This window comes from Halteromyces radiatus, assembly GCF_025201355.1.
Source record: "Halteromyces radiatus strain CBS 162.75 chromosome Unknown BX664scaffold_5, whole genome shotgun sequence".
Classification (NCBI taxonomy): Eukaryota; Fungi; Mucoromycota; class Mucoromycetes; order Mucorales; family Cunninghamellaceae; genus Halteromyces; species Halteromyces radiatus.
The window spans coordinates 1824305-1838354 of NW_026251691.1; the positions used below are offsets into that span (position 1 = coordinate 1824305).

Here is a 14050-nt window from a genome sequence, read left to right on the forward strand (position 1 = left end):
TTTTTTTGATTTTTGGATTTTGAATTTTTTTTTTTTTTTTTTTTGTGTTTTGTAGAAGAAAGAAAAACAAAAGAAAGGAGGAAATAAAAAAAGTCTTATTGTAGCTATCAAATAATGATTATTCTATGCGATCAAGGAAATTCAACTCCGCGAAAAAAGGCTCAAATGCTCGTATCTTCTCTTTTCTTTTCTTTTTCTTTTTTTTTTTTTTTTTGTTGTTTCCATTATATTTTAATTGTATAGTATCTGCTATTGGATAATAGAAGGTTGGTGTCTTTTGGTCTTTTTTTTTTTTATTGATGGTAGTGAAGCAACCCTTTTGTTTGGTAAGTTATCTCGACTTTTCTATGGACTCTGCCTGTTTTTGTTTTTTTCTAATTTACTGTACACATTTATATGCATAGAGAACGTTTAAATGGGTACAGATCAAGATCAACTGATTGAATATACTATTGGACCAATGTGATGCGTTTATAGTACGAATTGACTCTATATGAAAGCAATACTAAATGTGCAAAAACACCTCTGGTTGAACTTCGAAAACGACGTGAGTACGTTAACTCAATTTATATTCATCATTTATCAAAACGTTTGGTTTTCTTCTTTTTCCTTTAGAGATTGCAACTAATATTGAAATGACTACTTTCTTGCCGTCCTCTTCATCAACAATCAAGATATCAGGATGTGAACCAGAAATGGAGCAAACTCTCAAGGATGCACCCAATATGCAAGCAAAGTGTATTATTATGGCAGGATTCTTTTTTTTTTTTTTTTTTTTTTTTTTGGAACAAACCTTGTAAGAAGTATTATTTTCAAGCTGATGGTGATCTGATGTATTTTTTTTTTATTATAGGATACTTTTTTATACAAATAATCTGTATCTTACCTGAAGTTATGATTGCTAGTTGTTGTCAATATGATATAGAGGAATTCTATGGGTCAAATGATTGTTATTGAATCAAGTTGGAACGCATTGTAGAGGACAAAGCCGATGGCGTTCGAAGCTGATATTAGCCACAGTTTACTGAAGTTTGTGAAAATGTGATTAGCAAAAAGGACCAATGCCAAGGGTAGTTTCTGCATCAAGGCACTTCCAACAATGGTTATACTTCTTATTTGAATTCCTGCTGGTCTTACTACATTCTCTTCTCTGCCTGCATCTACGACCATCAACAACAACGACAATCGAATACAATTTCTTGAAATACACCCACAGATTGGAAGAGTACTTGGTTTTATTTTATCTTTATATATGTATATTATTTTACTCATGATTACTAGTATATTATTTCAATAAAATGCTGTATAGCAAACTTTTTTTTATTCAATCATTCAATCTACCCATCCATATGTCTATTTATCTGTTATATCCAGTATATAGTATCAGGCAATAGTATGTTACTCGATTTGAAAAAAAAAATCAAAGTATATGTATTTTATCTTTTTTATATTTAGATAATGAGCTTTTTTACAATGATACTGGCATTCACCAGTGGACCATGCTGTTTAGCTGACCAGGAATTGAATAAATTCACCCAAAATGGTGAAGCCTTTTTATTTTTTTCTTTTCTTTTCTTTTTCTCTTCCATTGACTTTTTTCTTTATGGTTTTATTATATACATTAGTGTAGTCGTTAGATTACATACTTTTTTTATTCAATAAAGGTTTTATTTTATTACAACTATTTTTATTACATATAAATGGGGTCATCTACAAGATGTATTATATATGTATGAATCATTCTTTTTATTTTTTATTACACGCTGATACGACATATGTTGTTATTTATGTAGATATCACTATAGTAAAGAAAAGGAAAATATAAAGAAAAACAAAGAATAGAAGGAAAAAACGTTTTTAGAAAAAGGAGTATCACTATTTATTTCACAAGTAGTGTGGTTTGGTGACGAAGTCACTGGTTTGTCGTAGTAACTAATCTACAGTAAAAACTTATATCGAAGTGAAGAATATTGGAATCGTATCGTTTCTCTTATCTATAAAAAAAAAGAGAAAATAAAAAGGAATGCATTCACATATATAAAAAAAAAGGTACATTCGAAGATGGAATCAATTGCATTGACATGTAATGAAGTGATTTCAATAAAAGTAAAGTCTTTATTAAATAAAAGTTTAACTACTAAAGACTAATAAACACTACTAAAATGATATACTAACACTAAAGTCAATACAAAAAAAAAAAAAAAAAAAAAGGAAAAAAAAAAGAAAAGAAAAGAGAAGAAAAAGAGTGCAAGACAAAAAAAAAGGAAGGGTCACCGAAGCCGCCAATTTAGCCGTCGACAGGAATAAACACCCTTTGCTCGTTTTCCGCGGACTTGGAAAGTTGGCCCTGATATCAAACAAAATTTTTCTCTTGCAAAATAAAATAGTATCTCTTTCACTTTCTTTATAGATCATTCATAGATATGTCAATAAGTTTATCTCAATATGGTCTTGATATTGTCGTCAATAGGAATCAATTCATCGATTCGGTGGAATTAAAGGAAATGGAATATGTGGGAAGGTCATTGGTTGCTCGGCAACAGCTGTCATGTGGTGATACCGTTCTTATAGAATCACCTCTACTTCAATACTTGTTAGAACCCAATTGTCGTTCTTCTTTATCTCCTTTTTACTCAAAGAAACTATGGAAAGCTTTGGTCGATATTGTCATATCTGAAGATCCATCTATACAACCATCAGTCAACAATCAATCTTCCAACAATAATAATAACAACGACGATGACTATACGGACAGTGATTACGATGATAGCGATGATACTGACAACGAAGATCAAACTTCAACTCCAACATCATCATTTGTGCCAGGCATTCCGGCGGCCATGCTTGCTTTTTTACAACTTTACCCACCTACAACAAAACCAAGCTCACTACCAAAACATTTCAAATCTTCTCCACCTTCTGATTTTGAATTCTTTTACTATCCTTCAACTGACATGGATCATGCCACCGTACAACTAGTATCACGAACAGCAAAACGTGCTTCAGTCGAACTTGAACTCTTCCAGCATACAGATCCTGAATTGATGTGCGAATTTATCCTCAAAATCTATGGAAATGCTCACACAGTTGCCTTGGATCGAAAAGCAAATCAACGTGCCAAATTATCACCTCCTACTCACAGTAAGAAACATCATCGACGACATACCATTTACGCTAACCGACGACCATCTAATGATGATGATGATGACGATGATGATGATGAAAACTATTCGAATGTATGGGCCTCGGTATCACGACCAAGTATTGCATTGATGTTATGGGGTTCCAAATTTGCACATGCCTGTTCACCAAATTTATTACTTCAATACGATCCACCTACCAATACAATGGCATTTGTGGCTACGCGAACTATCCCTGCTGGTGATCTTTTGACCTTTTCTTATTTACCCGAAGACGAATCTCTTGGTGGGTTGGTATGTGGTACTACTGATGATCGACGTACAAAACTACAACAATTCAAGTTCTTCGATTGCGCCTGTGAACGATGTCAAGCCAAAGATCTTTGTAGAGGTTGCTACTGCCCTGAATGTTGGAAATCATCCACTACGTCTCAAACAAGTTGGTATGATGGATCAAGTCGAACCTGGGAATGTGAACACTGTCATTCAAAAGACATACCCTCTTTTGTACTGAAGGACATGGAAAAAGGTGAAGCCTATGTTGAACGCATGGTGACTGGTTTGGCCACGAAATTACGGAATGGTAGTAATATGTCTAGCATTATACATATGATGGAAGGCTATTTGAATGATTTACTACAGCGTGGAAACGACAAGGATCAAACAACAGCGATTCCTCGACATCATTGGACTTTTGGTTATATACATGGTTTACTGGCTATCTATCATGTGGAACTATTTCCTGGTATGTTTGGCAAAGGATTGGCCAGTCAGTTAGGATTGATGGAAACTGGATTAAAAGAAGCAAGACTTTATATTGTGGACTTTTTACATCAGCAACTATGGTCATCCAACCCTGTCCCTGCGTTCTTTGCTGCATGGCATGTTCTGGCACCTGTGATACAAGCAACCATGGATGGCACAGAAGAGAAGCAATATTTTATACCAACCAAAAAGAAGAAGCAATCTAATGATGATGATGACGATGATTCTGATGATGATATGGAACAACCTATATTACTTGATCCTCTTGTGGTTGCTATGCCTGCTGAATGGAAAACGACTCTCAATGAAATGGTGAATGTGGTGGCAATACAATGGATACCAGTGATCAAGACTATTTTTAGTCGACGATCTTCTTTGGTGGTAGATGATATGATGGAAAAGATACACAAATGGGCTGATCGGGTACATCAATCATCTTCTTTATAGAATAGATAACTTTGTAGAATAAATATAGTTTTTAGATGCATTATTAAAAATAAAAAATCCTATTTAATCCCAGTCTGTGTGCCAGGAAAAAAAAAAAAAAAAAAGGTCGCCACGTCGCGTTCCAATTCTTTTTTTCTTTCTTTTTTTTTTTTTTTTTTTCTTCCTTTTTGTTCGCTATTGATCGTACAACATTATGGAATACAAAGCCTTCCTTGATACTACAATACTTCAAGAAAAACGACCGGTATACTCATGCAATGATTTATTTTTTTTTCTACATCATATATTTATTATTTAAGTATTTTAGGTCACTTACCGATCTTTAGCCAGAAGTCAAAATATACATGTCAATGTTGCAAAACAGTAAGTCCATATAACTCTATCCATTGTTTGATCATTATTTACTCCTTTGCATATAGAGCTTTATACCATTATACCACTGTCGAGTCAAGTGCTGTTGCCATCTATTGTCTTACTGGTACTCTTGCTGACAATACTTTATCCGTTCGATTGGTGAATCAAGCTGATCTCCAAGGTAATCAATTATTTTATTTACTGCTTGATAAATACTAAAAGTACACTTTTTATTTTCCTTGGTTCTCTTGTAGAAATGAAGAAAAGATATCGTCAAATCACTGGTATTCATGTGTATAGTGTATTACCTTATGATCCCAAGGTAAAAAGGATGGATGATGATAAGATGATCGATAGAAGACTAATAGATCTCTTTTTTTTTTTTTTGATTTATAGGATCTTTCTGTTTTGGTAACAACTAATACGGATATGGTGACTAGTTCTCTTGACGATAAAATCAAGTAAGTGTATGATGAAAATAAAATAGGAAGGATATTCATCCATATCTCTCTCTCTTAAACTAGGAATGGGTTGATACAGAATAAGTCACTGAAAATTATAAATAACACATCTTCCACCACCACTCCTGCCGCTACACAACCACCTTCTGTTAGTAAGAAGGAACCATCTACTGCTCCAGTCTCATCTTCCACTACCAAAAAGGTAAAACAAAGATAAAACAAATAAACTGGAAAAAAAAAAGAGAGAGAAAGAGGTGTTGCAAAGTGGAAATAAGATGACTTCGATTTTACTAATCTTTTTTTTTTAATATTTTGATATTATTCTATCATCAGCCTGCACCAGCTGCAACAAAACCAGTTACTCCAAGCAAACGAAAGGGAACCTTATCTTTTGCAAAGGCTAGTAGTCAACCTAAGAAACAAGCTGTGGAGGCACCAAAGACATCACCTTCTTCAACATCTCAACCGCGCAAGGTCAAAACAATTCAAGGTAAAGAAATAAAATGACAAACAAGCAAAGAAAATAGGTGGATGATTTTGACTTGTTCTTTGTTTTGTTGGGATATGATTTGTGATACCACTGTAGAATCTGATGATGATGAATCTGAGGATGAAGAAGAACTTGATGCAAGATTAGCCAGGTCTGCCAAGATCGAAGTGGATGACATATTCAGCGATGATGGTGATGATGATGATGAAGCCATGACAGATACTGGTAAGGAAGATAACGCCGAAGATAAAGGAGCACCGTCACCGACTATGGATGTTGATGAAGAAAACGAAACAACAGCGGATAAAGCATCCATTTCAAGCAAGTCAGATGAAGAGGAAGATCAGCAACAGGAACAAGGTAAATCAACGGCAAAGAAAAAAAATTGATAACTCATATTCCATGACTTTGTCTTTATAGTAACTACACCAGGCAAGGTACGACGCAAGGTGCAAAAGAAGAAAACCTACAAAAATGAACGTGGATTCTTAGGTAAGAAAGGAGAGAAAAAAAAAGACCATGAAAAAAAAATCACTGTTTATAACCTTTTTTTTTTTATTATTATAGTGACAGAAGATGTTTGGGAATGGGAAGAAGTAGATGCCGATGAAGTACCAAAGACGAGTGCTCCTTCACCAAAGAAAACCCCACCATCCACTCCATCAAAAAAGACCTCTGGACAACAAAAAAATCTGTTGAGCTTCTGGGGTAAACGATAGATATTAATTTAGTTTTATTAGTATATTCTGTAGAAAAAAAGAAAAAAAAAAAAACTTTGTAAATAAAATAAATTGATAGATTTGATCATAAATTCCAGTGTATATACTTTAATGTCTTTGTTTTGAAAGTGATGAAGGATTCAATGGTAGTAATAAGGAAAAAAAAAAAGAAATATATTGAAAAATGAAGAGTATTTTTTTTTTATTACAAAATATTGAAATGAATGATGATGATTCTATAGAGGTGAAATGAAGTAAATTACAAAAATAAACGATGAATGATGCTAGTCCTTCTTAATACGTCCAATCAATATTTCCATTTGAGTGGCCAAATTGGGTTGACCATTCTTGTTCTTGGCCAACATCTTGCCCCGTTGTTTATTCCGTTGTTGATAATATCGTTTGCGTTCGCTCATCTTTTGTTCGATTTCCTTTTGTCGAGCTTCACGTTCTTGTTGATTCAGTTGTTTTTTCTTTTGTTGTTCTTCAAGTTGTGTTTTGAATGGGTTTGGCTTATGTCTAATATATATAAAGGTGAGTAAAATCATCTATTACTGTATACAAAGTAAATATCACTTACGACTTTGTGGTATCCTTGGTTGATTTCTTCGTCTTTTGATCTTGATCACTTCCATCACTCTCGTCTGATGATGATTCTTCCTGATCCAAATCAAATACTTTGTCACTATCAATTTCCTCTCTTTTCCGTTTCGTAGTCCCAGATTGATATTCCACTACGTTTCCATCTTCATCGATCGTTTTTTCAAAGATCTAAAGAAAAAAAAAAAGAAAAAGAAAAAAAAAGATAAGAATGTACAACAGATAAGCCATGTTGACATTTTTTTTTCTTTATCCTTACTTCTTTGACATAGTCAGGTGTATCATCGGCATGTTCTTTTGCTAAAGCTTTGTAGTATTGACTCTTCACAGTCGCCTTTTGGATTAATTCTTGTTTCTTTTTTTTGGCTATATCGATGATCAATAATGAATATTAATGAATATTTTTTTTTCTAGAAAAAAGTAGATAGGTGATATATTGATATTTACCTCGACGTTCCAAAGATGTTAAAGGTTTGGTCTTTTTATTATATGGTTTCTGTTTGGGTGGCATATTATATATATATTTTTAAAAAGAAAAAAGTAAAAGGAAGAAAAAAGGAAGAAAATTTTTCAGAGCTTTTGATCCAATCTCCCCTTTCACCCACCTTCAGTTTCATAATCCGCCAAGATTGCTTATTGCAAGAGGAAAATCATGTTTGATGATCGATTTTATTCAAAGTAAAAGAGAATGGATGATCATTCACATCATACTATTATTTACTTTTTTGAAAATCTTCTTGATTACATAATTGTAAGAGTTATTTTTTTTTCTTTGTTTCATCTTACACACTATACTGTAAAATGAATAATCACCCTATTCCTTGAATAATGACATTACATTTACTAATAAAATCAAAGGAGGACAATGATGATGATCAAGGGAATATAACGTGACAATGATCTACCCATAAAAAAACGAATGTCAAGTTATTTTTTCATTAGTCAAATTAAAAACAAGGATTGAGACTGAAAAAATGTTTTCACAAAAAAAAAAATATAAATCGCATTGTCAAACCAAGTTCATGGTTAACAGGAATCTGATGTCTTCATAAACTCCCTTTGCCCATAAATACTATCTACACGGTAAATAAATAAATAGATGATAATTCATGATATAAACTTTTACATTTCATTTTTAGGGACAGCGAGGAAAACACGAGTACAATCATCATTAGGGAGACAATCCAACCTATATATGTAAGCAAATCCCTTACATCTCCTGTGCCACAAGTAGCTAGTGGGAGGTATCATAACGTTAAAGACTCCTTTTTTTTTTTTTTTTTTTTTTACTTGGTTGATAAAAAAAAAAAAAAGGTCACTATGATAAAAATGAAAAAAGAAAATATAGCCGGAGTAACCATCTCTTTTTATTATTGTTAGTATTATTTATTGTTGATGATCTGTAGTATTATGATGTTGATGGCATTTCTATGCCTTTTTCTGTCTATACAAGCAAGCACACATCAAGTACCTTCCAATGATCCTTTTTACACTCCGCCTGCCAAATTCGAAAATAAAAAGCCTGGTACCATTTTAAAATTTAGAATATTGTCAACCTCTTCTTTTCCTTCCATTTCTAATGAAAATCTCAAAGCTATTTATCAATTCCTTTATCGTACCAATGATGGTCTTGGTAAACCCACTGCTTCTGTAACCACTCTTCTTGTTCCCACCAATGCTGATCCTACGAAACTTATTTCTTATCAAACGTCTGAAGATTCCTCTTCCAAAGATTGTGCTCCTTCTTATACTTATCAGCAAAAACCAAATCCTGGTCCGATTCCGATTCCCAATCCTGAGCCTTTCTTGTTAGATGACCTTCTTTCTCGTGGTTATTATCTCAACATGGCTGATTATGAAGGTCTTCAAGCTATGTTTGCGGTTGGACTTATGGCTGGTCATGCTGTGCTTGACTCTATACGGGCAGTTCTAAACAGTGGCAATTTGACTCAATTACATCCTGATGCCATCGTACAATTGTGGGGTTATTCTGCTGGTGCTCATGCTACAGGATGGGCTGCTCAAATTCAACCTTCTTATGCTTCTGAACTTAAGATTATTGGTGCGGCTATGGGTGGTACTCCTGTGAATATGAATGCGACAACCAATGTTGTCAACGGTGGTCTTTTTGCTGGCCTGATTACTTCTGGTATCCTTGGTATGATGCATCAATACGATGACTTGGCTGATTATATTGATCAAATCATTTTACCTGACAAGAAACAAAAATTTTTGGAAGCTCAACATCTGTGCAATCGGGATGTCCTTTACAAGTATGCTTTTCAGGACATTTTTTCCTATTTCAGTCGACCTGATTTTTTGGCGGATCCTGTGGCGGTTAAAGCAATCAACAGTAACATCATAGGTAAAATGGATGCTCCTCGGTTTCCTTTGTTTATGTATCATGCCATCCATGACGAAATTGTTCCCATAGCATCTGTCATGGATCTGTACAACTCTTGGTGTGCCGACAAGTCTATCAGTCTCCAATTCGTGGCGGATGAAGTCTCAGAACATATTACCTTGGCTACTACCGGTGCTGCTAATGCAATCAACTTTTTAGTGGATCGATTCAACAACAAGAAGGCTCCTCCTGGTTGCACATATAGAACAACTGCTACTTCAGCTTTGGATCCTGGTGCACTCCCTCTCTCTATCAGATTGATATTGGATGAATTAAAAACTGTCCTTGGATGACCCTTTTGAACAATAGGATGATATGATGCCTTCGTCACTCAGGTATATATTTATTGACAGGTTGTCTTGTTTATTAGTATTAGTGATAGTTCTAGTGTTAGTTTGGCTTTAGTGTTAGTGTAGTATAATAAAGAATCTCAATAATTCAACCGTTTTATTTATCTTGATGTTGAAAGGAAAACTTATTCAATAATATCCTGGTTGTCACATTGTAAAAAAAAAAAAAAAAAAAAAAAAAAAAAGGTTATATCATTGACATAGCAACACGAATCATTATCAACCATCAGCATTCTCAATCTTCACACAGTAATCATCATCCATCGTCCGTTATATATTATCTGTTAGCTGTCGTTAATGAAAGAGATCCTGTTATTTTAATGGTATCATGTGCATTCATTACATTGCTTAAGTTAGCTTGAGAGATATAAGAGACGAAACCTTAATCATGCTTCTAACCATGTTCCTAGAGAAAGACATAGTTGTCCTTGACTTGGTATTATTGTCAATGTTAAAAAAAAAAAAATTGAGCAGATTCCATTTATTTATTTTATTTATGATCATCCAACATCTTCAGACAGGAATGATTGGTGAAAATAACAGGGATATCTTTTATACCTTGATGATGTTGATACACATGTTTGCTCCTAGTAATTTGTGTCGACAAAGTAAAATTTACACTATATAAAAAATGGGTTTGTGCTGCATATTTCGAAATATTTAGACACTTGATATATGTTTTTCCTGCAGTGGTAGATTATGAATCATGGTGATTTTCAGAGTCCGGTTTTCTTTCTTTCTTTCTTTCTTTCTTTTTTCTTTTCTTTCTTTTCTTTTCTTTCTTTTCTTTTCTTTTCTTTTCTTTTTCTTTTCTTTTTCTTTTCTTTTCTTTTCTTTTCTTTTTATTGACTTTAGTTCTAGTGATATCAATTAATAGCATTTTTTTTTTATTCAATAAAATCTTTGTTTTTATTCCAACTACCTTTACGAGTCTATGTAATTGATTCCAATCTTCTTCTGGTGTACTATGCTTTGTTACTTTTTTTTTCACTTGTATTCTTTCTAGTTTAAGCATATAGGTATGGAATAGGTTAATACGACAGGGACGATAGGGTAATAAGATGATAGTATGAATGGATGACGGCATGAATAGATGATGTTTGACTCTTTACTTAATGCAAAAGCTCTAAAACGGTTCCTTTCTTTTCTTTTTTTTTTTTTGAAATTATTTAATCAGGTCTCTTTGATTGTTTTCATTATTGAGACGTGCATCGATCGATCCCTTTTTCCATAACTGACAAATACAAATTTGCATAATAGTCCTTTTTTTTCTTTTCGTTTTTTTTTTTCTTTTCTTTTCTTACTACCGAGTTATCTTATCGATCTCTTTAACCTGGTTTTTGATGAGGGAACAAAAAAAGCTCATAATTACAGCGAAGATCTATATATTTTTTTTTCTTTACGAGTTTGATCTCTTATAAAAGGAAGGTTTTTTTTTTTTTTTTCTCTTCTTGACATCCTTCCTTCCTGTTCTCTTTTGGGCTTGCTTGCCTTCTTCTTTGACGTTTCTTCTCTTTTCGTTTTCTGCCTTCTTTTTCACCTGTCCTCCTTCTGCCTTTTTTTTTTTTTCATGCAATCTATTTTCATATCCTCTGAATTTGAGTTATGAGCCAACACTTTTTTTTCCCTCTTCTGTCATCTATTTTCTATCCATACGATATGTTTATTTCATATTTTTGCAACACCTTAATTTTGAATTCCTTCATTTCTTAATGAATAAAATGTAAGCAAATCCCTTACATATCCTCTTCAACAACTGCTATGGGAGGTACTGTATCATAGGCTAAAGACTCCTTTTTTTTTTTTTTTACTTGACAGAAAGGAATCGCTATGATAAAAATGAAAAAAGAATATATAACCAGAATAATCATCTCTTTTTATTATTTTTATTATTATTTATCGTTGATGATCTGTAGTATTATGATGTTGATGACATTTCTATGCCTTTTTCTGTCTATACAAGCAAGCACACTTCAAGCACCATCCAATGATCCTTTTTACACTCCGCCTGCCAAATTCGAAAATAAAAAGCCTGGCACCATTTTAAAATTTAGAATATTGCCAACCTCTTCTCTTCCTTCCATTTCTAATGAAAATCTCAAAGCTATTTATCAATTCCTTTATCGTACCAATGATGGTCTTGGTAAACCCACTGCTTCTGTAACCACTCTTCTTGTTCCCACCAATGCTGATCCTACGAAACTTATTTCTTATCAAGCGTCTGAAGATTCCGCTTCCAAAGATTGTGCTCCTTCTTATATTTATCAGCAAGAATTAAATCCTGGTCCGATTCCGATTCCCAGTCCTGAGCCTTTCTTGTTAGATGACCTTCTTTCTCGTGGTTATTATCTCAACATGGCTGATTATGAAGGTCTTCAAGCTATGTTTGCGGTTGGACTTATGGCTGGTCATGCTGTGCTTGACTCTATACGGGCAGTTCTAAACAGTGGCAATTTGACCCAATTACATCCTGATGCAACCGTGCAAATGTTAGGTTATTCTGCTGGTGCTCATGCTACAGGATGGGCTGCTCAACTTCAATCTTCTTATGCTTCTGAACTTAAGATTATTGGTGCGGCTATGGGTGGTACTCCTGTGGATGTGAATGCGACAATCAATGCAGTCAATGGTGGTCCTTTTGCTAGTCTGATTCCTTCTGGTATCCTTGGTATGATGCATCAATACGATGACTTGGCTGATTACGTTGATCAAATCATTTTACCTGACAAGAAACAAGAGTTTTTGGAAGCTCAAAGTATGTGTAGTCAGGATATCCTTGACAAGTATGCTTTCCAGGATATTTTTTCCTATTTCAGTCGACCCGACTTTTTGGCGGATCCTGTGGCAATCAAGGCGATCAGCAACAATATCATGGGTAAAATGGGTGCTCCTCGATTTCCTTTGTTTATGTTTCATGCCATTCATGACGAAATTGTTCCCATAGCACCTGCCATGGACTTGTATAACTCTTGGTGTGCCGACACGTCTACCAGTATCCAATTCGTGGCGGATGAACTCTCAGAACATTTTATTTTGACTGTCACCGGTACTGCCAATGCAATCAATTTTCTAGTGGATCAATTCAACAATAAGACAGCTCCTCCTGGTTGCACATATAGAACAACTGTTACTTCAGCTTTGGACGATGATGCTCTTCCTTTCACGGTCAGATTGATTTTGTATGAATTGGAGACTCTTCTTGGATACCTACCAGTCTCTAACAATACCTTTTTGAACAACAGGAAGAGATGATGGTCACTTCTTCGATCGGATATACCTTTTGTGGACTGTCTTATTTTTGTTAGTATTAGCGCTGGTTGTTAGTTTTAGTGTTAGTTTGGCTTTAGTGTTGTGTAGTATAATAAAGAATCTCAATAGTCCAACCATTTTATTTATCTTGATGTCAAAAGGATAACTTATTCAATAATATTCTGGTTATCACATTGTAAAAAAAAAAAAAAAAAGGTTATATCACTGTCATAGCAACACTAACTAGAATCAACCATCAGCATTCTCAATCTTTACACAGTAATCATCATCCATCGTCCGTTATATATTATTTGTTGGCCATCACTAATGAAAGAGATCCTGTTATTTCAATGGTATCGTGTGCGTTCATTACATTACTTAAGTTAGATTGAGAGATATAAGAGACGAAACCTTAATCATGCTTCTAACCGTGTTCCTAGAGAAAGACATAGTTATCCTGGACTTGGCGTTGTTGTCAATGTTAAAAAAAAAAAAAAAAAAAAAAAAAAAAAAAAAAAAACTGGAAGATAGTCTGCCATTCTCGCAAACGTACTTATTTAATTTAAAGGTCTATGCTCACATGTTTCATCACTTAAAAGAAGAAGATAGTTGATGACAAGACATCATATATTCTCACACATTTATTCTCCTATAGATGCTTACATACGCATATATTTTTAACGCTTTCTTTCTACAATCTATGATCATTTGCCATCGATCAGTTAGCAGTAGCGCCGTTACTCAAAAAAAAAAGAGCCATTTGCTTATTCTATCAATGATCATTCAACATCTTTAAACAAAAAATGATTGGTGGAAATGACAGGATAAATTTTATACCTTGATGACATTGAGATATCTATTTTTCTTAGTATAAAAAAATGAAATAAAAAAATGTAACCAGTAAACCTTATTTTTTTTTTTTTTAGTCATGATTTGCTGTCATACATTTCAATGAAAGCCCACTAGCCAAGAAGAAGAATTAAAACCGACTTGATTCACTGTCTCGGATGAAAAGCTTGTCATATATCTCAATACAAGAATGATGATTGATGATGATCGTTCAATGGGATA

General features: G+C 33.8%; 6 protein-coding genes across 6 annotated transcripts; 5 read left to right on the forward strand and 1 right to left on the reverse strand.

The window, feature by feature from the left end:
- Positions 1 to 299: 299 nt before the first annotated feature.
- BX664DRAFT_351073 (uncharacterized protein) lies at positions 300 to 890 on the forward strand (the record flags this gene model as incomplete). Its single annotated transcript, XM_051547643.1, has 4 exons — positions 300 to 326; positions 478 to 547; positions 616 to 736; positions 854 to 890. The coding sequence occupies 4 exons, from the start codon at positions 300 to 302 to the stop codon at positions 888 to 890; spliced, it is 255 nt and encodes an 84-aa protein (XP_051399338.1).
- Positions 891 to 2408: 1518 nt separating this feature from the next.
- BX664DRAFT_336493 (uncharacterized protein) lies at positions 2409 to 4423 on the forward strand. Its single transcript, XM_051546089.1, has one exon. It carries the CDS (start codon positions 2424 to 2426, stop codon positions 4350 to 4352), a length of 1929 nt encoding a protein of 642 aa, XP_051399339.1. The 5' UTR covers positions 2409 to 2423; the 3' UTR covers positions 4353 to 4423.
- Positions 4424 to 4524: 101 nt separating this feature from the next.
- Positions 4525 to 6419, forward strand: BX664DRAFT_336494 (DNA polymerase subunit Cdc27). The gene is made up of 10 exons (XM_051546090.1): positions 4525 to 4596; positions 4660 to 4715; positions 4772 to 4887; positions 4961 to 5028; positions 5103 to 5167; positions 5231 to 5369; positions 5501 to 5657; positions 5754 to 6017; positions 6078 to 6149; positions 6225 to 6419. Exons 1-10 carry the CDS (start codon positions 4546 to 4548, stop codon positions 6374 to 6376), a joined length of 1140 nt encoding a protein of 379 aa, XP_051399340.1. The 5' UTR covers positions 4525 to 4545; the 3' UTR covers positions 6377 to 6419.
- Positions 6420 to 6564: 145 nt separating this feature from the next.
- On the reverse strand, positions 6565 to 7642 carry BX664DRAFT_336496 (uncharacterized protein). The gene is made up of 4 exons (XM_051546091.1): positions 7424 to 7642; positions 7236 to 7342; positions 6957 to 7147; positions 6565 to 6895 (listed from the first exon to the last, which is right to left on the reverse strand). The coding sequence occupies exons 1-4, from the start codon at positions 7485 to 7487 to the stop codon at positions 6661 to 6663; spliced, it is 597 nt and encodes a 198-aa protein (XP_051399341.1). The 5' UTR covers positions 7488 to 7642; the 3' UTR covers positions 6565 to 6660.
- Positions 7643 to 8050: 408 nt separating this feature from the next.
- BX664DRAFT_299518 (secretory lipase-domain-containing protein) lies at positions 8051 to 9886 on the forward strand. Its single transcript, XM_051542306.1, has 3 exons — positions 8051 to 8059; positions 8116 to 8173; positions 8291 to 9886. The coding sequence occupies exon 3, from the start codon at positions 8372 to 8374 to the stop codon at positions 9671 to 9673; it is 1302 nt and encodes a 433-aa protein (XP_051399342.1). The 5' UTR covers positions 8051 to 8059; positions 8116 to 8173; positions 8291 to 8371; the 3' UTR covers positions 9674 to 9886.
- Positions 9887 to 11442: 1556 nt separating this feature from the next.
- BX664DRAFT_387057 (secretory lipase-domain-containing protein) lies at positions 11443 to 13177 on the forward strand (the record flags this gene model as incomplete). The annotated part of the gene is made up of 2 exons (XM_051549361.1): positions 11443 to 11453; positions 11647 to 13177. 2 exons carry the CDS (start codon positions 11443 to 11445, stop codon positions 12980 to 12982), a joined length of 1347 nt encoding a protein of 448 aa, XP_051399343.1. The 3' UTR covers positions 12983 to 13177.
- Positions 13178 to 14050: the final 873 nt, after the last annotated feature.

What these genes read in the sequence shown, in the direction of transcription:
- BX664DRAFT_336493 (XM_051546089.1), top strand. Translation starts at nt 2,424, where the DNA reads ATGTCAATAAGTTTATCTCAATATGGTCTTGATATTGTCGTCAATAGG.
- BX664DRAFT_336494 (XM_051546090.1), top strand. Translation starts at nt 4,546, where the DNA reads ATGGAATACAAAGCCTTCCTTGATACTACAATACTTCAAGAAAAACGA. An exon ending in CATGTCAATGTTGCAAAACA is followed by an intron (nt 4,716 to 4,771) that starts GTAAGTCCATAT and finishes CTTTGCATATAG; the next exon opens with AGCTTTATACCATTATACCA. An exon ending in CATCTTCCACTACCAAAAAG is followed by an intron (nt 5,370 to 5,500) that starts GTAAAACAAAGA and finishes TTCTATCATCAG; the next exon opens with CCTGCACCAGCTGCAACAAA.
- BX664DRAFT_336496 (XM_051546091.1), bottom strand. Translation starts at nt 7,487, where the DNA reads ATGCCACCCAAACAGAAACCATATAATAAAAAGACCAAACCTTTAACA. An exon ending in AACATCTTTGGAACGTCGAG is followed by an intron (nt 7,343 to 7,423) that starts GTAAATATCAAT and finishes TCATCGATATAG; the next exon opens with CCAAAAAAAAGAAACAAGAA. An exon ending in ACCAAGGATACCACAAAGTC is followed by an intron (nt 6,896 to 6,956) that starts GTAAGTGATATT and finishes TATATATATTAG; the next exon opens with ACATAAGCCAAACCCATTCA.
- BX664DRAFT_299518 (XM_051542306.1), top strand. Translation starts at nt 8,372, where the DNA reads ATGATCTGTAGTATTATGATGTTGATGGCATTTCTATGCCTTTTTCTG.